The sequence below is a fragment of the Myotis daubentonii genome, chromosome 12 (assembly GCF_963259705.1).
Source record: "Myotis daubentonii chromosome 12, mMyoDau2.1, whole genome shotgun sequence".
In the NCBI taxonomy this organism is placed as follows: domain Eukaryota; kingdom Metazoa; phylum Chordata; class Mammalia; order Chiroptera; family Vespertilionidae; genus Myotis; species Myotis daubentonii.
The window spans coordinates 35,339,914-35,360,823 of record NC_081851.1 but is presented as its reverse complement, the minus strand read 5'-3'; the positions used below and the strand labels follow the sequence as shown (position 1 = coordinate 35,360,823).

The 20,910-nt window shown below is 46.9% G+C and overlaps 1 protein-coding gene across 3 annotated transcripts in view; it reads left to right on the top strand.

The window, feature by feature from the left end:
- DGUOK (deoxyguanosine kinase) overlaps positions 1–20,697 on the top strand; it is a 39,447-nt gene extending 18,750 nt beyond the window's left edge. For all 3 annotated transcript variants that reach the window (XM_059659445.1, XM_059659444.1, XM_059659446.1), the window contains 5 exons: positions 4,100–4,287; positions 8,207–8,354; positions 15,453–15,568; positions 19,685–19,784; positions 20,450–20,697. In XM_059659445.1, the coding sequence (XP_059515428.1) occupies positions 4,139–4,287; positions 8,207–8,354; positions 15,453–15,568; positions 19,685–19,784; positions 20,450–20,476 (540 nt within the window). In that variant the 5' untranslated portion in view covers positions 4,100–4,138 and the 3' untranslated portion in view covers positions 20,477–20,697. The remainder of the gene's footprint in view (positions 1–4,099; positions 4,288–8,206; positions 8,355–15,452; positions 15,569–19,684; positions 19,785–20,449) is intronic.
- Positions 20,698–20,910: the final 213 nt, after the last annotated feature.

Sequence of the window (20,910 nt, the reverse complement as noted above, 5' to 3'; positions counted from 1 at the left end):
CCCCTGTTTGAAAAGTTGTATGATTCGCAATTTAATTAATTGCTTGAGATGAAGCACAGGTGGCATTACATGTTGATGCATCTTTTCAGAGTAAAGAAAGAACAAGAAAAACCAACCCTCCCACGATTTGCAATATACACTAGATGTCCTTCTGACCTTCATGCTTATTTTAGGGAGAATTTCTTGAGCTGATACTCTATATGACATTCAGTCATCAGGTTTACTGCAGTCTTCACCGGGTGTTTTGTTTTGGAAATTGTATTTTCTCCTCTAAGTCTAAGAATGTTCTTTTTACATTGCTCCCTTTTTTATGACAGCCTGTTTTTATCAATGTGGCCATCTCTTGAATCTCAATGAGATTCTTCTGTTTTTTCCTGTTCTTGGCAACAGCTGTCTCCTAAGAGGCTGCTTGTCTTGAGCACACAGATTGATCCTCTCCTTTTGAATTGCTGAATATTTTTATATCCAATGATTATTCCTCTATTTGTTTATATGTTAGAAATGATGTTTGCATTTGTCCTGTAGCTGAAATGTTTCTTTCAGAAATTATATAGGCCTCTGTGCAGTTTTTTGTTCGGGAACAGTCTCCCTTTGGTGGCCCAAAGCCCACTGGTGGAATAGCCCCCTCCCCGTCAACCCAATACATCTGTCAGCGCAGCGCCCCGCTCATTCAGCGGGCTTCCCTGCCGGCCCAGATCTGTGCCACACCACAGGCTAGTGACATCAGAGCCACCAGTTGATTCAGATTTGTTCCCCTGCTTCTACCTCCAGCTGTTAGCCAGGGACTGCTTGTCAGGCTGGTATGTGTTGTGGTTTGGGGGGACTGGAAAGAGGGGAGATCATTTTGTGACTCACTCTGCTCTACATGTATTGCTCCTGCTGAAGCCTTCTGAAGGTCTGGGACCCTTTCTGGAATGTAGGGATGATAATAAGCCAAACTAGACCACTGTGGTTATCCAGCCTTTTCTCCCCTCTTGTATCGTTGTCTCTACCTGAAATGCTTTTCTTAATCCCCATTTCCATCTATGAAAATTCACATATCATTCCACATAACTTAATGCCACTTTCCCGCCCCCAGAAACTTGCTCAGATTCCTTCCACCATAAGTGAGCAGCCCTTCATCACATGTTCTGCCTTATATTCTAGCTCTTTATGTCCTTGTCATCCTCTTTCCTTTTGCATTCTGAGCTGCTTGAGCTTGGGAATCATGTCTTGCTTGCTCCTATATAGAGAAATATTAGAATGAAGAAGTTAGAGGAAGCTAGGTTTGATACCTCTTTCAGTATTTTTTTTAATTAAATCTTTATTGTTCAGATTATTACATTTGTTCCTCTTTTTTTTCCCCCCATAACTCCCCTCCTCCCAGTTCCCGCCCCACCCTCCGCCCTCACTCCCCACCCACTGTCCTCATCCATAGGTGCACGATTTTTGTCCAGTCTCTTCCCACATCTCCCACACCCCTTTCCCCCCCAAGAATAGTCAGTCCATTCCCTTTCTATGTCCCTGATTCTATTATAATCAACAGTTCATTCTGTTCATCAGATTATTAATTCACTTGATTCTTAGATTCACTTGTTGATAGATGCATATTTGTTGTTCATAATGTGTATCTTTACCTTTTTCTTCCTCTTCCTCTTCTTAAAGGATACCTTTCAGCATTTCATATAATCCTGGTTTGGTGGTGATGAACTCCTTTAGCTTTTCCTTATCTGTGAAGCTCTTTATCTGACCTTCAATTCTGAATGATAGCTTTGCTGGATAAAGTAATCTTGGTTGTAGGTTCTTGGTATTCATCACTTTGAATATTTCTTGCCACTCCCTTCTGGCCTGCAAAGTTTCTGTTGAGAAATCAGCTGACAGTCGTATGGGTATTCCCTTGTAGGTAACTGAGTTTCTTTCTCTTGCTGTTTTTAAGATTCTCTCTTTATCTTTTGCTCTTGGCATTTTAATTATGATGTGTCTTGGTGTGGTCCTCTTTGGATTCCTTTTGTTTGGGGTTCTCCGCGCTTCTTGGACCTGTAAGTCCATTTCTTTCACCAGGTGGGGGAAGTTTTCTGTCATTATTTCTTCAAATAGGTTTTCAATATCTTGCTCTCTCTCATCTTCTGGCACCCCTATAATTCTGATGTTGGTACGCTTGAAGCTGTCCCAGAGGCTCCTTACACTATCCTCGCATTTTTGGATTCTTTTTTCATTTTGCTTTTCCGGTTGGATGTTTTTTGCTTCCTCGCATTTCAAATCATTGACTTGATTCTTGCGCTCCTCTGCTCTGCTGTCGGGTGTCTGTATAATATTCGTTATTTCAGTCCGTGTATGCTTAATTTCTCGTTGGTTCCCCAATATAAGATTGAGGGTCTTATTAGTTTTCGTGTAGATCTCATTAAGTTTATCGACAGCTTCTAAACAGTTCTTGAGGGACCTTAAAAGTGTGGTTCTGAACTCTATATCTTCCATTGACAATTTTGTCCTGTTTCTTTGTCTCCGCATTTTGTTATGCTTCCTTGGTGTACCCCCTAGTGGTCTTTGTTCGAAGTCTTATAGTTAAATCTTGATTGTTGTAGCTAATTCCAGGGAGGGTTTGACCTCCAGGCCAAGTGGCTATGAGACTCAGCTGTGTCAGCAGTGAGAGAACTTCTGTCCTCTAGGGAGGTGCTAATCTAGCCTTTGCCTGAGGCTATCCGGCAAATGCCTCTGTGCAGGGCTTGGGCGGGGCGGGTCGCACAAGATCAACAGGGTGGGCCGGAGAGAGCAGTTATGGCGGCTCTCAGTCCTGTCCCCAGGGGCTCTGCCTCTCTGAGTCCCAGCACCCGCTGCAAAGCTCGGAGAGAAAGCTGCACTCGCTCTGACCGAAGCCAGACAGTCCCGCTTCTCCCGTTTGAGTCTGGGTCCCTAAAGACTCGCCCGGATCTGGTGTTCAGAGTCTGCGACTCCCTCCCGATTGAAAACAACAACCACGCCCTCCGCCGCCAGCCCGCTCCGCGCACTCCGCACCTCAGAATTTGACTTCACCACTGCGCCTCCTCTGAGTGTCCGTGTGCGTTTCTCTTTCCTCCTAGTTGTAGGACTTCCACTCAGCCAGCGTTCCTGTGGTTCTGGGTGATGTCCGTTCTGTGTTTTAGTTTCACTTTTGAAGTAGTTGTTCAAAGCAGCAAACTCCGGCGTTAACCTATGCCGCCATCTTGGTTCTCCCACCTCTTTCAGTATTTACTCACCATGAGACCTTGGACAAGTGGATTTTCTCCACAGGAAAACGGACATACTAGTATACCTACCTCATGAAGCTGTTCTGAAGATTAAATGAGATAACATAGCATAGTGAACATGGAAATAAATCTTAGTTATGTTTTCTATATCCCTTGTAGCACCTAGCTCATGTAATGCCTCATTCACATAGGCCTTCATTTAATGGTGACTGAGTGAATTTGGGTCCAGAGTGCTTTGTGCAAAACTCACTTTTGCCCTGAGTCATGCCAGAGCTCAGGAAAGAATCCAGGGCTCCTGAGTGTCCCACACATGCCACCTGCACATACTGAGTAAGTGGGTCCTTCATAGAGTCTGTAGAATGGAGGAGGAAGGAGGGTTTTATTTGTTAAAAACTTGTAGCCCGTGTGTGGCGGCGGGGTGGGGGTGGGGGGGGGGTTCTGTTTGGTTGGTGGTATTTTCACATCAAGCCATCACTTGCTTTCCTCTCTGGGTTGAAGTTTTATAAACAAATAGTGACAAAGGGAGCTCCAAAGGGAGGTAACAAAGTGTTAAAATAGAAAACATTGTTTCCAAGTAGAGTTTTAGATGCTTATTAACTATTAACTCACAGACTCCACAAATCCACCAATCACTAAGTACGGCTCTAATTCTATGTGTGGTCCTTCCTCTGCTCTTCTCTAGTATGTTGAACGTGACATGTCATCTCCCTCTATCAGATTCTTGTCTAATAAAGTAGGAAAATCTCTTCTTTAATTATGTAGCATTGACTAAAGGAAACCTTTGTAATTGCTTCTCGCATTGATTATTAAACCTGCTGGGGGGTGGGAGAAGGTAAACACCATGAAGTAAACATGCCTTCTAGGAAATTCTCTCTTTTTTTGTAATTTCCCTCCAGGCCTTCAGTACTCTAAATCCCGGAAACTTGCTGGATTTGATGTACCAGGAGCCAGCACGATGGTCCTACACATTCCAGACATTTTCTTTTATGAGCCGCCTAAAAATACAGCTGGAGCCCTTCCCCGAGAAAGTCTTACAGGCCAAGAAAGGGGTACAGATCTTTGAGAGGTCTGTGTACAGTGACAGGTAAGACCCTGAAAGCGCCCTCGCTCAGCGCTGCATGTTTTCTCTTCTTGCTCAGACTCTGCACCACTGTGGTCATTGAACATTAAACTTTAAAAAATCGTTGCCTTTTTTAAAGACAACACTTTATAGATTTGTTCAGACTTACAGTTCCACAGGGCTGTCATATATATCAAGAGAGGAAATTATATTTTTCATAAACTACATGCACTAATTTCCCTCATTGCCACTGATTATTTTTCCTATTTTTTTCTGGCACAGAGGCCTACCTGGTAGATACCTAATAAAAACATGACATGTTAAAAGGCACAGAACAGACAATTAAGAAGCAGTGTGAGGAGAAAAAAAGGAAGCAGTGTGTGTTCTAGGAAACCAAGTGAATCAGTGGTTGGTTTTTACTATGAAGAAGACAGCAAGCAAAATTAAAAATGTGTGTTTCTAAAATGATGGCAGAGACATATTCATCCTTTTTTTATTCTTCAAGGAAGGATTTCTAAGAAGAAATAGCACAACTGTGAAATTGACGTCTGTTTTAGATTTATCCTTCTTTGACCCCTTGTTATGTGACAGGGCTTATAGTGCTGGCCCGAGTCTATAGTGGACATACACTGCCTATGTCAGGTCACGGGAAGGGCATTGCCCTGACCACCTGAGGGAGTGAGGTAAGGAGTCACTTTTAATGAAGGCCAGCAGCGAACTTGGGGACTCAGCTCATCTGTTCGGAGGAGGCAGTCCATCCAGGCTCCAGCATTCCTGGCTGTGCCGCGAGGCCAGGCTGCGACTTAAGCCATTTGGAGACCAGCGAGGGTGCCTTGATCTGGATACTGCTGGTTTGCTTTGCTTTGACCTGAGGCTCTGAATGACCTGTGTCGGTGTGCAATGGTGGTTTAAACTTTAAAGCATCATGGTCTATCTTCAGCCCCTTTGAGTTACCAAAATGGAAAATGCTGCATTGTCATTGTCCAGTCACTTCTGAAGACACTGTTGGTTACCCTTTAATTCCAAGTTAGACAAACTTGTTCTACTTTTTAGAGCTCCGTAAAGCCTCCTGGAGGGAAAAATAAGGGTATGTTTGTTAATATGATGTGATTTGTTTTAATGTTACTTAAAATCACACAAGATGTGTAAAACAAACCCTGTGGGCTACGCATTCCCTCACTGTGCACCGCAAGGGAGAGCCCACTCTATAAAAGCTAAATTTGTGAATTACAAATGGTTGGGCCCTAGATTTTTGTGTTGTTTTTTTCACCTGTTGAGTATACTGCTTCCTGTTTTCCTCTCCCCTCTCTCAAGCTATGCCTCCTGGACTAGGAAGATGAATTGCATAGAACCACCTAGGTTACTTGGAAATGTACTCACCATCATTTCTAGCCCTTTAGTGAGGTAGGCATGTGAGAGACCCCTCAGAAATAGAAATACTTTGTTTAAAATAGATCCAGAAACACAGAAGCATGGAACAGACCGTGGAATCTCAGAGGGAAGGCAGGAGTGGGTGGGTGGGTGGGTAGGAAGAGATCAACCAAAAAACTTGTATGCACATATGCATAACCCATGGCCATAGACAATAGGGTGGTGGAGGCCTGGGGGTGGGGGGTAGGGGCGGGCAATAAGTAGTCGAAGGGGGGGGGGCATGTGTAATACTTTCAACAATAAAGATTTTTAAAAATAAACATCCTAAAAAAGAGAAAGAAATATTTTGTTCAGAAGCCACAAGATCTTACCATTTACTGGGAAGAGATGAGAATTGATTGCACTGTAGGCAGCTACCACATCTTAGAAGATGTTTTCTTCACAAGGAGCATTTTTGAGACAGAAAGGATAACTAATTACACATTCTAGTCCTGATGGTAATTTAGAGCCTTTTCACTCTTAAACATTCATTCATGTGTGCATTCACTCAGCACAGATACATCAAGTGTTGCCTGGGTGCAGACGCCAGGCCAGGCCTGGGGCCTGCAACAGGAAGCAAAACACAACCCCTCCCTGCCTTCACAGTGACCTTAGTCCAGCAGGGAGCTCTGAGACTGCACGTGTGATCGCATGTTACGTGTGTTTCAAAGGAGGAACACGGGTTGTTTGGGAGAGTGGATGACGGGGAGGAAGAAATTGAAATCTTTTCTGTTCGAGTTATGAGAAACAATAGCATGTGTTTTTAGAGCAGGTTCTTAAGTTGATTCTTGGCAGCCCCTGCACTGAGACAGCTGTGGTACTCTCTCCCCGCTTAGCACTCAGCACCAGGCCCTTCTCCTCACCCCCCATCACCCCTCGCTTTGGAAAAATGAAGTGCTCTTCCTCAGGAATGGGGAGGGCCCTTTTATAGGGCTTATTAACCGAAAGTCAGTTTCTCTATATAGATCTTAATTTCCATGTTACCTGTGAAGAAGCGGAAAAGATTTTTCAGAAATTGAGTTACAGAAGTCGCCTCTTTTTACCTTTAGCTCGGCTCTATCTAAAATTCCAGCTTGGAAGAGTTGACCTCTGGAGCTCTCAAATTGGTTTCTTCATAGAAGAAATAGTGTGCAAAGAAGTAGTTATAATACGGTTAAGACGCCTTGAATACTAGGTGCCATTCACTCCTCTAAGTACTTGTGAGTTATGTACAATCCTCACAACTCTGTGAGTTAGTTCCTACTGTTCTCTCCTTTTTAAAATACGATTTTAAAAATCATATTTGGTTTTAGAGAGAGGAAGGGAGAGGGAGAGAAACATCAATGATGAGAGAGAATCATCCATCAGCTGCCCCCTGCACACCTCCTACTGGGGATCAAGCCCACAACCTAGTCATGTACCCTGACCAGGAATCAAACCGTGACCTCCTGGTTCACGTACTGACTCTCAACCACTGATCTACACCAGCCAGGCCTCTACAGTTCTCTCTTTAAACAAAGGAAGAAACAGGCTGAGAGAGTTTGATGATGTGCCCACAGTGACACAGCTAGTGGATATCTGGAGCTAGGATCAGACTCAGGAATGAGATTCTGCAGCCCATTCTCTTAATCACAACACACAACCATGCAGTGTATGCTTCCCTGAGCCATTCGTACACAAGAATTCCAAATTTCATTTTCTCACAAGTGGCCAGTTGCTGAGCGTTGCCTTAGAAACTGCAATTCATTGTTTAGGATGTAAGTTGTGTTTTGTGTCAAGATGCCTGAGATTGAAAGCAGAATTGACCCTTCTGAAGCCATGGTTTCTGGTTGGCTCTGTTTTCCTATTCACCAGATGCTCCTTTAGTAAGTAAGCAAGGGGCAAAGCTAGTCGATTTTTAGCTTTAGCTTTCCTATATCTAGGAGGCTCAGCAGCAAATGAAGCAAGGAAAGAGCTCGTGTACTTTGGAGGAAAGTCTGCTTCCTTGGTAATCCCGCAGTTAGTAGGAAATGCATCTCCTGCTTCATGGGTGATGCCACCTATGGAGATCCAGCCCCTTGTCCACTTCTCAGCTAAACAGTAGGCTGACTCAGCAGCCTGGAGACGCAGAAGCCCTCAGTCTTTAAATGACTTGTGGTGGGTGCTTTATCCTAGGTTGGCTTTTGTTTGAGGGCTGCTACAGTAATAATAAGGAAGTCTCAAACGTTTGAGTATACATGCACCATTTGCTGTATGTTCTGACTGGTTTCCAGCAGGAAAAGTGGTTAGCGACCAATGATAAATACACTCTTCCAGGGCCCTCTTTCCTCCCGTGGATTCGTCTGAAGAGCTGCGATTTGGTCTTCTAAAGTCTAAATGCTATTTTCCATCTTAGTGTTAAGCAGGAGGGGGATATATGTTAAAAATTCAGATTTCTTCAAAATTGAAAAGGGTTCATTGGTTTGAACAGACGTGGAGCAAGTTGGTTATTGATTTTTCTGCTTCTTTCTCTCTTTTGCCCATTCCATTTCCCATTCTTCTCCCCTCCCACCACCCCGCTTACATTTCCAACCAGGTATATCTTTGCAAAGAATCTGTTTGAAAATGGCTCCCTCAATGACATGGAGTGGCATATCTACCAGGACTGGCATTCTTTTCTCCTGCAGGAGTTTGCCAGCCGGCTCCAATTACACGGCTTCATCTACCTTCAGGCTACTCCCCAGGTAATGCAGAACCCATAGCCTTTGACTTAAAGGCCATATGAAACTTAAGAGGAGACGTCCCCTAAGCCCCTGATGTATTTCCTGGTTGGAGATATTGGACTGTGGGTATTATCTGGAGCACGGAGAGCGGTAGGTAAACCCCCTCCCATTCTAACACTCAGCGCCCCATTTCCCGCAGGCTTTCTGCAGCAGAGAGCTGAAGCAATTAATTGCATAGAAAGGGTCTCTCTTGATGTAGCAACAACGTAGTCACAGAGCAAGGGGCGGGGGGAGCGTTATCTATATCACCCAGGGTTTACAGGTTGGACCCTCTGACTAGGTAACCTATAGCCAATTGCCTCCACTTTTCCCTCCCTCTGTGCTGGTCTTGGTGGTTTTCTGAATGGGAAGTTGGGAGGAAGAGGACGGTTTCCTCACCTCTTCCTGGTACTGCCCTGAGCTATAGCCCCATCTTGAGCCTTGAGGATACTGCCGGTAAGGCAGGATGGAGTACAGAAGTTGCTTTCCGTGATTCTCTGACTTGGACCATGGTGCCAGCCCAGCACAAAACAGGGTAACATCAGAGAGGGAGCACCAGAGTCTCGAGACGGCAGTGATCTTGACCTCTGCTGACTGGCAGTGACCTTGGGCAGCCCCTGGAAACCTTTCCCTGGAGGTTCTTGTCTCTTAAATCCAGTGGCTCAGACCAGAAATCTCTAAGGGCTTTTCTGGAGTGAGATTCTGAATCAGACAGGAGGTTTGCTTTTTAAAAATATATTTGCATTGATTTCAGAGAGGCAGGGAGAAAAAGAGCAAAAGAAACCTATGATGAGAGAGTTATTGAGGCAGGAGGTATTTTTGAGATGTGTTGCTCTCAGCCTTGGAGACATTTCTGTAATGTATAGTCCAGTTCCAGATAGCCCACATAGTCTTAGGAGGGAAAGCTCTCTTCAGGCTGGAGGCCTTGCTTCTTAGAGACAGGACTGAGCCGTGTGGACAGGAGGAAGCCTGAGAACAGGCTGAGTAGGGTCTGAAAACGGGAGAGCCCCATCGCACAGGCTCGTCGGAGCCAGAGAGGAGAGGACCGGGAACAAGGAAAGGACTCACCTTGTGAAGTGGCAGCCAGGAAAGAGGCTAGGAGTGTGATGGGACCAGATACTGGGGCCTTTGTGTCAGGAGTTTCTGGAGATTGTGAGGCAGAAACTAGATCATAGAAGAAAATAAAGAGATTCCACAGAAATAATAGGGTCTACGGTTTAAAGTGAAACTGCACTAAAGATTCAGTGAGGCCACAGAGCTAGAACTTTCAGGGATAAGAAGCAAGCTGAAATTAGATGCACTCCTTGCAAGTTGACTGGCTGGGTCACAATTATGTGACTTCTCTCAGTCCTCATTGCCTGCGAGTATTAATAGAAGAGGTGTGTTATGAAAGTGATTACACTTGGGTGGCAGGCTGGGGCATTGGTGTCGGTGATTAGGGGAAAGAGACCTTGCCAAAGAGGATGGCTTCAAGTAGCCGAGAATGGGTTCACAGTGGCAGGAAAGTCCTGGTCCCACGAGGGCTCATGGCCAGGGCCAAGGAGGAGTGAGAGGCTGTGGACTTGGGACTGAGTGAGGATTGTGGTTGGAGTTTGAAGGGGTGACGGGTTTCTAGTAGGAGTCATGAGATGGCCGGCTGCAAGAAGCAGTGGGCTGGGGGGCTGAGCATGAGCAGGATTTGCTGACCTAACCTTTTCCAAGAGAAACAACTTCCACGTAATCAGCTCAGTGCCATGAAGTCAGTATTCATGACAGGGAAGCGGGTGGACTCACTCCCGAGAGTGAACCAGGGCGCTTGGCTAGCTGCAGAGGCTTTGTTTCCGGGAGCTGAGGTTGAACTGGGACCCAGCAGGGAAAGCAAGAGAGGCTTGCTCCTTTCTGGTGCACCCGGATGACTGTGGGAAGGGGCATTGATGTGGACGGTGGTGGTGACCACTGTTATGGTGGTGGCGTGACGAATGGAGAGACTAGTGGAGATATTTCAGCTGGGAAGAATGAGGGGAGTTGAAAGATTATTGCAACCTAATGGTAGAAAAAGAAAAATAGTTTGTTTAGAGACTGGCTGGTGCTGATTTGATGGCATTGGAGTCAGGGACCCAGGAATTCTGATAGCCTTTCCCTGAAGTCACCCTGACCTCTCCTGTGAGATTAAGAAGTAACTATATCCAAGAGAAGAGCAGAACAGAGGTTAACACATCCAGGTAAAGAGCTGCACGGTGATCAGTGTTCCAGTGCAGAGCCCTGTAAACATGAGCTCAGAGCATGGGAGATGGATCTAAGTAGGGCCTTTTACTCCTTTCCACCTTCTCCCCTAAATGCCAAAAAGCAAGCAAGCCAACAATAAAATAAAATAAAATAACCCCACACATTAGAAGAGAAATGGCTGGGCCTCAGTGTCCCCACCCAACCCCAGGGACTCAGGAAGAGAGTGCAGCCGGCCAGCGTGCCGCAAAGAGCCAGCCCTGCCAGGCACTGTTCACAGGGAGACCGCGTGGCAAGGCTGGGAACGGGCACCTGCGTTTGGGAAGCAGTGGGCTGGCCCGCTAGCAGTCACCATCAGTGTCTGCCTCTGCCTCCAAGCAGTGTAAGCAGCAGCTTTTCCTGAGGGTGGAGGGTGAGGGGACGGGGCAGATGGGCAGAAGGGTCCCGCCCAAGCTCATTTGAATACACACTATCTTTCCCATTTACATTCAGGTGTGTCCTCCCCATGGGACTGAGGTGAAGAGGGACCAGACTGAAGCACTGTTTGTGCGGGGTTTTCTTTTTAATAATTTTTGCAACCATGTCAGTAAAGCAAGAATTATGCCAAATGCTCAGAATAGTTTACCTAGACTTCTGCAGGATAGAGTTTGCTCTGTGAAGCAAATAAATAGTCAAAAAGGAAATGTTAGCCTTTTAATAGGAGAGACCTTAGCATCAGTGTTGGCCTGCCAGCAATGAATGAGTAAATAAAGCTTTTATAAAAATTGCTCTTCCCTTGTGTATAATTAAAAACATAAAGTCACATTTTTTAAAAACATGCATTTTCATGAATTCTGATAACATTTTTCTCTCGGAGAGGAAACTTAGGGAACTTTGCTATGTTTAGAAATCCTGAAGCTTACCTTGCTGGGGGCATTTAGAGTGGTTCGCCTCTAAGGAGGCAGTTTGGCAGTGTATACCAGCAAGTACACATGCCTTTTGACCTATTAATTATGCTCCGTGGAACTTACTCCATGAATGTACGCCCACGTGGGCAAAATGTCTCATATTCAAGGCAGCATTGTTTGTAAAAGCAAGTTAATGGAAACAATCGAAGTGAACAGAATATATAGTAGGACACTTTTTACATATATGTTTTTAAAAAAAGATATATGTAGATATATGTATGTAAATATGGGGGTAAGAATACATATGTGTACAATATTTCTGAAAGTATAAAAAAAGTCAGTAACATTGGTTGGTTGTCAGTGGGGTAGAGAACTGCATAGCTGCAAGTCGGTTGTAAAGCTGTGTGATTGGGGAGGGAGGAGAATAAGGGGAAATGTCTTGAGCTATTGGCTGTAGGGTGGGGATGAAAGGGCAGAAAGGTAAAAGGAAAGCAAAAGAGGCAGGTTCAGAGTGAAGGAAAGTAGAAATGAAAAAGATAAAAGTAGGAGGAAAAGGTAAATGGACGGAGGGAGACTACGTCAGATATTAAAACATTAAATGAATACCTGCAGCAAATACTTATTGACCTCCTACTCTGCCAGGCCCAGGGCTCAGCCCTGAACGGGATGGACTCTGGCCTGCCTCCTAGGTTCCCCCGTCTCCGCGCCCCGCCCCTGCCCCCCCCCCCCCCCCCCCCGTACTGTGCCGTTGGAGCACCTTGTGCAGACCTCCCTCTGTCACCCGATACAGCCAAAATGCCACTGTGTTTGCCCAGGGCCTCGCACAGCAGCCGGCTCTCAGAGTGGTGCTCAGTGAGCTGGTACCAGAGATAAAGGGGGAGCTCCTGCTCCTTCCAGGAAACACCTGTCGGACTGTTGGGGCCCAACTGCTCTCTCCCTTATCTGACTGCTGCACTTCAATCCTAACCTCACAGTTTGACACTTGAGTCCCTATTTTGCATATTGTTTTCCTTATTATATAACTACATTATAGAATTCCTGGTACAAGGACTTCATCTGAGTTTGGGACAATTATTGATTCAGGAAGAGGGAGAGACCAGAAGGCATAAGTCCTAAGAGTATTAACATGTTAGTTCTGTCTCTGTTAATCAATTTGAAAAGTTGGACATAAGATCGTGAATGAGATCTGTGTATGTGACTTTATCTCCTTAGAGCAAGCACATCAAACTCAAAGGCTAACACGGGCCAAATAAACAAGGTTTAAGTTTATGTGGGCCGCAAAAAAACAAAAGCTTCAATTTTCATAGAAACGTAGGTTTATTTCAATAGAGGCATGCTGAATACAAAGGGCTGAAATAAATGAGTAATCGTTAACATAAAATAATAGAAATTTTTAATAAAAATTAATATTTTTACTTGAACATTAACTTACCAGACACTGAATAACTGCACAAATTAATAATTGTAACACAAGTAAACCTATTTTCCTTGTTCTCCGAAAGCAAAATATTTCCTGTTGCGCACACCAAACCAGTCAGTCCAAGACTAATGACGTGGCATTCGGCTGCTAAAATATTCGCTGCTATTATTAGTGGAGAGAAATGGTGCACCTGCGCATAAGGCGCGTAAGGGAAATGAATGCAACACGATTATAGTAATCAGTCATTAGCGAATGTTGTAGTTTGTTATTAATAACCGGGGGCCCAGTGCACGAATTTGTGCACCTTGAAAAGAACTGTGGGCTGCAAGGCTGCAGTAGGCACAGGGGCGGGTTTCAGCCCATCCCCTCGGCCCCTCCTGCCGCAGCCCCCAGCCCCCTGTCTGCTGGCTGCCCTGCTCCTGCCAGCGCTCCCACTTGCTGACAGCGCTGGCCCCACTCGCACCCAATGAAGGCACGGAGCGTTTGGGGCCAGCACCATCAGCAGGTGCAAGTGGTGGCTGCTGCCCCGATTGCCCCTCAGGAGCAGGGGGAGGTGGAAAAGCCCCCAGGGGCAATCAGGGCTGGCAGCCACCACTGGTATCGGCTGATGGCGCCGAGCAGCAGCTGCAGCACCGGCTGCGGGTGCGAGCAGAGCTGGCGCTGGCAGCAGGTGTGAGCACCGGGCAGGACCATGGCGCGTGGGAGCAAAGAGCTTTCAGTAACCAGCAGAGGCTCACCCTGATGACAGCGACTGGCACCCTGCCTTGGTCTGGCACCCCCACTCACCTGCTTCACCATCCCAGCATGGCCAGTGCCTGCCATGCTCCGCACACACCCCCTGTGGTCAGCGCATGTCATAGTAGCCAGTTGTTCAGTTGTTCCGCCATTCGGTCTACTTGCATATTTGCCTTTTATTACATAAGATTATGTATAACAGGATATTGTAAAAATTAAGTTATGAAATTGTTATTAAAACGTTTCTTACATACCGTTATATTGGCTGGGCTGCAAAAATATTCATTGTGGGCCTCATGTGGCCCATGGGCTACAAGCTTGACATGCTTGCCTTAGAGCAGTGGTTCTCAACCTTCCTAATGTCGCGACCCTTTAATACAGTTCCTCATGTTGTGGTGACCCCCAATATTATTGTTACAAATTGAACATAATTAAAGCATAGTGATTAATCACAAAAACAATATGTAATTATATATGTGTTTTCCGATGGTCTTAGGTGACCCCTGTGAAAGGGTCATTCCACCCCCAAAGGGGTCGCGACCCACAGGTTGAGAACTGCTGCCTTAGGACGATAGGACAAGAGGAAATAGCAAAGACCACGTCTTTGGGAATATTGTGCACAGTATTTGGGGATAGAGTTTACATTTGGGGATAGGTTTTTAAGTGTTTGGAAGAGGGCAGTCCTGAATCCACCTGTCGTTCCAGGGCAGATGACATTGAGTGATGACATGTTTGCCAGGCAGAGAGGAAGGAAGGCAGGTCAGGCAAAGCAGACATTTGGAGCAGAAGCGTGGAGGGGTGAAAGCTGGCCTGCCTGCAGGCAGGAGTTCAGCTCTGGCTGAAGCAGTGAGTCCAGGAGAGGAGCTAAGGAAGTTGAGAGTGGAGACATAGGAGAGGTGCCCAGACTCCAGGAATGGCCTTGTGACAGGTAAAGGTGACATTCTCTGAGCCATTGTGCTTCAAACTTTTCTACCATGTGAGAGCAGAATGGAAAGAGCACACTCTGGAAGGAGGGAGGGAAGGAGAGTTATTCCCAAACCGCCCCCCCCCTTTTTTTTTTTGCTTTTTATCTGACCTATGCAGATTTTGCATTCTGCTGCAGTGAGTGCTGTTTGAAAGAGATGTTTCCGATTGCTTATTCTTTCGTAAATATAATGCTACTCATATCTGCTCGAACCCAGGGGTGGTGGCTGTAGGTATGCAATGAGCCTGTGAAGTGTTTTAGGCAAGGAGAGGAAGGCCATTATTTGGAGTCCTATGGAAGAGAGGACTGAGCGGCAGACTGGGAGGAAAGAACAGCTGTGACTAGGAATGTGGCCTGCTTACCTGGGCGAATCCTCACAGCCGCTTGTGGCAGAGTGCAGGTGAGGAAATGGAAGCCCGCGAAGATCGCACTGCTAGTGCATGGTGGAGACAGGAACTTTATCCTGGGCTTTCTGGCATTGGGCCTGGGCCCTCCCCATACACATCACCGCCGCTGGGAGGCAGAGAGCCAGAAGGCTCTTGCTGTAGTTCAGGTGAGAGGTGATAAGGACACGACGGGGGTAGAGAAGAGAGAGACGAGGAGAGAATGAACTGGAGAGAGATTAAAGAACATGCAGTGACTTCCTGGGTGTGGTTGGGAGGAGGAAAAAGAAAGGTGATTCCAGATTCACAGGTGGATAATGTTTGCCCTTAACCTGTGATTGAATGAGAAAACAAGACCACAGGAGGAAAGTCTTGGCTTGTAGTGCCCATGATAGAAGCTTGAGTGGGTTTGAGAGTCCCCCAAGACTGCATTGTAACAGCCAAGAAAACAAATGAGCTCAACGGGGCCCCGGGATTATTATCTTTTAGGTTTGTTTGAAGAGACTGCACCGGAGGGGCAGGGAAGAAGAGAGAGGAATTGAGCTGGAATATCTTGAGCAGCTTCATGGTCAACACGAGGCCTGGCTTGTTCACAAGACCACCAAGTAAGTGGAGTAGAGAGCAGCAGACAGAGGCCTGCCTCTCCACGGCCAGCCCTTCAAATACAGTTCAACATGCAGCCGCAGAGGAAGGTTCAGAATGTCCTGGTAGTGGTTGGAAATGTCTAGCGTTATCCAACTCAGAAATTTAATAGTGGGTGTGATCTGTATATTCCAAGAGACCTTATTAGAGTCTATTGCCCCAGCTTTCTGTTTTTTTCAAGTTCCACTGGGTTGAACATGGTGATTGGTGATGATGATATAGTTGGCTCAGGGTGAAGGGCTAAAATATTTTAGAGAAATTAAGTTGACATTTCTAGTTTTGGCCTTTCCTTCCTTCAAGTGTGGTATGCTGTCACTTAAAATGTTTGGGGCTCTCAAGAATAAAGAGAAATTTCAGCCTTTGTCTTTCCAGCTAATTTTACTGAATTTTTTAATGACTGAATGATATTTCTCCTTTTTTATCCTCACCCAATGGTATGTTTATTGATTTTAGAGAGTGAGGAAGGGAGAGAAACATTAATGTGAGAGAGAAACATTGATTAGTTGTCTCCCTATACACTCTGACCGGAGATCAAACCCACAATGTAAGTATGTGCCCTGACCAAGAATTGAACTAGCAACCTTTTGGTATACGAGATGATGCTCCAACCAATTGAGGCACCTGGCAAGGGCTAAATTTTATTTATTTATATATCTATATAGATATAGATATAAATAGATATCTATCTATCTATCTATCTATATATATATATATATGTTTTTATCAACGTTTTTTATTTATTTACTAGAGGCCCGGTGCACAAAAATTTGTGCACTCGGTGGGAGTGGGGGTCCCTCAGCCTGGCCTGTGCCCTCTTGCAGTCTGGGACCCCTTGGGAGATAATGACCTGCTGGCTTAGGCCTGCTCCCAGGTGGCAGAGGGCAGGCCCAATCCCTAGGTGCAGCCCCTGGTCGGGCTCAGAGCAGGGCTGATTGGGGAGTTGGGGCGCCGCCCCCTGTCATACACAGAGCAGGGCGGATCAGGGGGTTGGGGCGCCGCACCCTGTCACACTCAGGGCAGGGCCAATGGGGAGGTTATGGCCCTACCCCGTCACAAAGCAGGGCCCGTGGGGCGGGGGGGGGGGGGGGTGGTTGGGGTGCCTCACCCTGTCACACACAGAGCCGCAGGGTGATCAGGGGGTTGGGGAGCTCCCCCCTATCAGACACAGAGCAGGGCTGATCAGGGGGTTGGGGCGCCTTCCCCTGTCATGAACAGGGCAGGGCGGATAGGGAGGTTGTGGCCCCGCCCCCTGTCACACACAGAGCCACAGGGCAATCAGTTGGGTTTGGGCGCTGCCCCCTGTCATGCTGATCCCGGTGCTGGGAGGCCTCGCGGCTCCGCTGATCCTGGTGCTGGGAGGCATATTACCCTTTTACTATATAGGATAGAGGCCTGGTGCACAGGTGGGGGCTGGCTGGTTTGCCCTGAAGGGTGTCCTGGATCAGGGTGGGGGTCCCCACTGGGGTGCCTGACCAGCCTGGGTGAGGGGCTGAGGGCTGTTTTCAGGCTGGTGGGTGACTGAAGCTCCCAACCGCTCCTTTTTTTCTTTTTTATTCTGGGCCAGCTTTAGCTCTGAGGCTTGGTTCCAGCTCTTAGGCCTCGGCTGCTGAAAGCAGGTATCTGGTTTGTTTGGGTTCTATAATTGAAACACTGTTTCAACTCCAGCTCTGAGATCCTGGCTGGCTGAAAGCAGGTTTCTGGGGTTTTGTTTAGATTCTATATTTGTAACAATGTTTCAAACTGCAAGCTCAGAGGCTGGCAAGGCAGGCGGGGAACATTGGCTTCCTCCGTCACTGAAGCAAGCAAGCCTCATGTTCGCTTCAAGCTGCCTGGCTGCCGGCCGCCATCTTGACTGGCAGTTAATTTGCATATCACCCTGATTAGCCAATGGGAAGGGTAGCGGACGTATGGCTAATTACCATGTTTCTCTTATTAGATAGGATTTTTAAATATATTTTATTGATTTTCCACAGAGAGGAAGGGAGAGGGACAGAGAACCAGAAACATCAATGAGAGAGAAACATCGATCAGCTGCCTCCTGCACACTCCCCACTGGGGATGTGCCCGCAACCAAGGCACATGCCCCTGACCGGAACCAAACCTGAGACCCTTGAGTCGGCAGGCTGACGCTCCATCCACTGGGCCAAACCAGTTAGGGCTTTATCAATGTTTTTAGAGAAAAAGGGAGATGAAGGGATAGAGGGAGGAGGGAGGGAGGGAGGGAAGGAAGGATGGAGGGAGGGAGAGAAGGAAAGGAAAGAGAGAGAGAGAGAGAGAGAGAGAGAGAGAGAGAGAGAAGGAGACATGAATGTGTGAGAGAAACATCAGTCAGCTGCTTCCTGTATGTCCCCTACTGGGGATCGAGCCCACAATTCAGGCATGTGCCCCGACTGGGAATCGTATCAGAGACCTTCTGGAGCATGGGACAGTGCTCAACCAGCTGAGCCACACTGGCCAGGGCTAAATGATGTTTCCTTAGGTGACAGAATTTCTTTGCGTCTTTGTAACAATTTAAAACATATTAATTGGTTTATTTATTTATTTTACTTTTTATTGAATTTATTGGGTTGACATTAGTTAATATCATTATACTTGAGGCCCAGTGCATGAATTCGTGCATGGGTGGGGTCCAGCCAGCTGGCCTGGCTCCAATTGGTGGATCGGGGCCAGGCCTGTTGGGAGGAGGAAATGATCAGGGCTGAGCCAGCTGTGGGGAGGGGCCATGGGCGATTGGCTGGTGGGCCCCACCCCCACTTAGGGTGGGGATCCGATTGGGGGCAGGGCCAGCCGTGGGGAGGAGCTGTGGGTAGTGGGGCAGTCGGCCCCATCCCTGAATGGGGTGGGGGGGCTGATCAGGGGCCAGCGGCCTGTGGGAGGGGCCATGGGTGGTTGGCTGGCCGGTCCTGCCCCTGATCAGAGTGTGGGGGGGGCCGATCGGGGGCAGAGCTGTCTGGGGGTGGGGGCCGTGGGCCGATAGGGGTAGTAGGGGCCCATCAGGGGTGGGGGCGGGGCCAACTGGGGGAAGGGGCCATGGGGAGGTTGGCCAGTCTGCCCCTACCCAGTCGGGCTGGTTCGCTGGCCACAGTAGGCATCATAGCAACCAGTCGTTATGGCATTCTGGTGTGTGTGTGTGTGTGTGTGTGTGTGTGTGTGTGTGTGTGTGTGTGTGTGTATATGTTTCAGGTATACAATTCTATAATACATTATCTGTATATCATATTGTGTGTTCACCACCCTAAGTCAAGTCTCCTTCCATCACCTTTTATCCTGCCTATATCCTCTTCTACCTTCCCTAACCCCTCTTTCCCTCTGGTAATCACCACACTGTTGTCTGTGTCTGAGGTTTCTATTCATTTGTTTGTTCATTTGTTTTGCTTAATCTCTTCACATATTTCACCCAGCCCCATATGAATTGTTTTTTTAAAAATATATTTTTATTGTTGATAGTATTACAGATATCTCCAACCCCCCTGCCTTAACCCCCTCCTTCCAGCCTCTATCCAGCCCCCCCAGGTCTCCACCACCCTATTGCCTGTGTCCATGGGCTATGCATATCTCTATCTATCTATCTATCTATCTATCTATCTATCTATCTATCTAAAAGCCTATGTGACTGTTATGACCAGTCCACTGCTCAACCGGTTGACCAGTCACTATGACATGCACTGACCACCAGGGGGAAAATGCTCAATGCAGGAGCTGCTCCCTGGTGATCAATTTGCTCCCACAGACAACCTCCCGCGGTTCCTCCCCTGGCTGGCCGGCCCCATTTGCCCCGATCGGGACTGGGCAAGATGGCCCTGATTGCCGGCCAGGCCGAGGGTTCCCACTTGTGCACGAATTCATGCACCGGGCCTCTAATAGGTATATAAGTTCTTTGGTTTATCTCTTCTTGTCCCCCCAACCCCACATTGAGGTATGTTCCATGCCTCCACGGGAATTGTTTTTCAAATGCTGCTTACATGCCATTTCATTGAGGAGCCATGTGACCTTGGATCTGTTCTCTGAATTATCAAGCGGGTGTGAAGCTTGGCTCGGCTTCCTCTTTTCTGTTCCCTAAATGCGCACGCTTCGCACAGGCTGCACTTCGAGGCTCTGCTGAACATTCCAGTGCTGGTGTTGGATGTCAGTGATGATTTTTGTGAAGATGTAACCAAAGAAGAAGAATTCATGGAAAAGGTGGGGAACTGCTTTCTAATGGTTTTCCTTTTTTTTAGTATGTTTATTGATTTTTAGAGAGAGAGGAAGGGAGAGGGATAGAGAGATAGAAACATCAATGAGAGAGAAACATCATCGGTTGACTACCTCATGCATGCCCCTACTGGGGATCGAGCCCGCAACCAGGGCATGTGCTCTGACTGGGAATGGAACCCGCGACCTTTGGTGCATGGGTCGATGCTCAACCACTGAGTCACACCAGCCAGGTCCCTTTATTGCACTTTTCTCTCTACTTCAGACCTTAATATAATGGGTCTTGTGCTTTATGCCTCGAATTGCATTGCACATTCCAAAGTCTGTGGAGCCTTATACAAGTTACAAATATAATCCTGATTTTCTAAAGTATTTTGGGCTGATAATTGTTAAATAATTGACTTGCAATACATGCTTCCCAGCTAACTTCCTCCTCTAGGGTGTTGTAGAACTAGGGAACTGAGACTTCTCGATTCTGTTCCTGGCTCCACCACTCGATACCGTGTGGCCTTGGGCAAGTCACATTTCCTCTCCGTGCCTGTCTTCCCTTCTTCACAGAAGCTCACGGGCTTAGCCACGTCCTCCTGTGGGTGGACTATTGGATAGTCTGCTGAAAATGTGAAATTGAACTTTGGGCTTCCTCTTTCCCACAGGTAAACACCTTCGTAGATACTTTGTAACCAATACTAGGATGTTGTGGCTGTGATCGGGGCTTCTAGGACTTTCTGAAGCTAGAAAAACACGGAGCCAGCCACCTTTCCATCCCCACCCCCATGGCCTTTTGCTCTAGGGCTCTGACACTCCACTGTGGTGTCTGTTACCTAAGATTATGCCATGGTCTTCTTTTGTATCTCAAAGTCTTCTAAATAAAGTTTATTTTAAGTTTTGTTTATTTTGCTAATCCCGTTGTTCATTTATTTCAGCATGTGTCTATTGGCGCCTGCTCTGAACTCCCTCCAAACTAGCCATTTTCACCTGGGAAAGGTCTTAGGTTTTTTTCTTGAATCCTTCACCAACCAGACATGCCAGGCAGGAATTGCTCCCAGGACCCTAACCAGGCCCTGCCATGGGCATGAAGAAGGGAAGTAAGTGGCTCAGGAATGGGTGGGGGCTC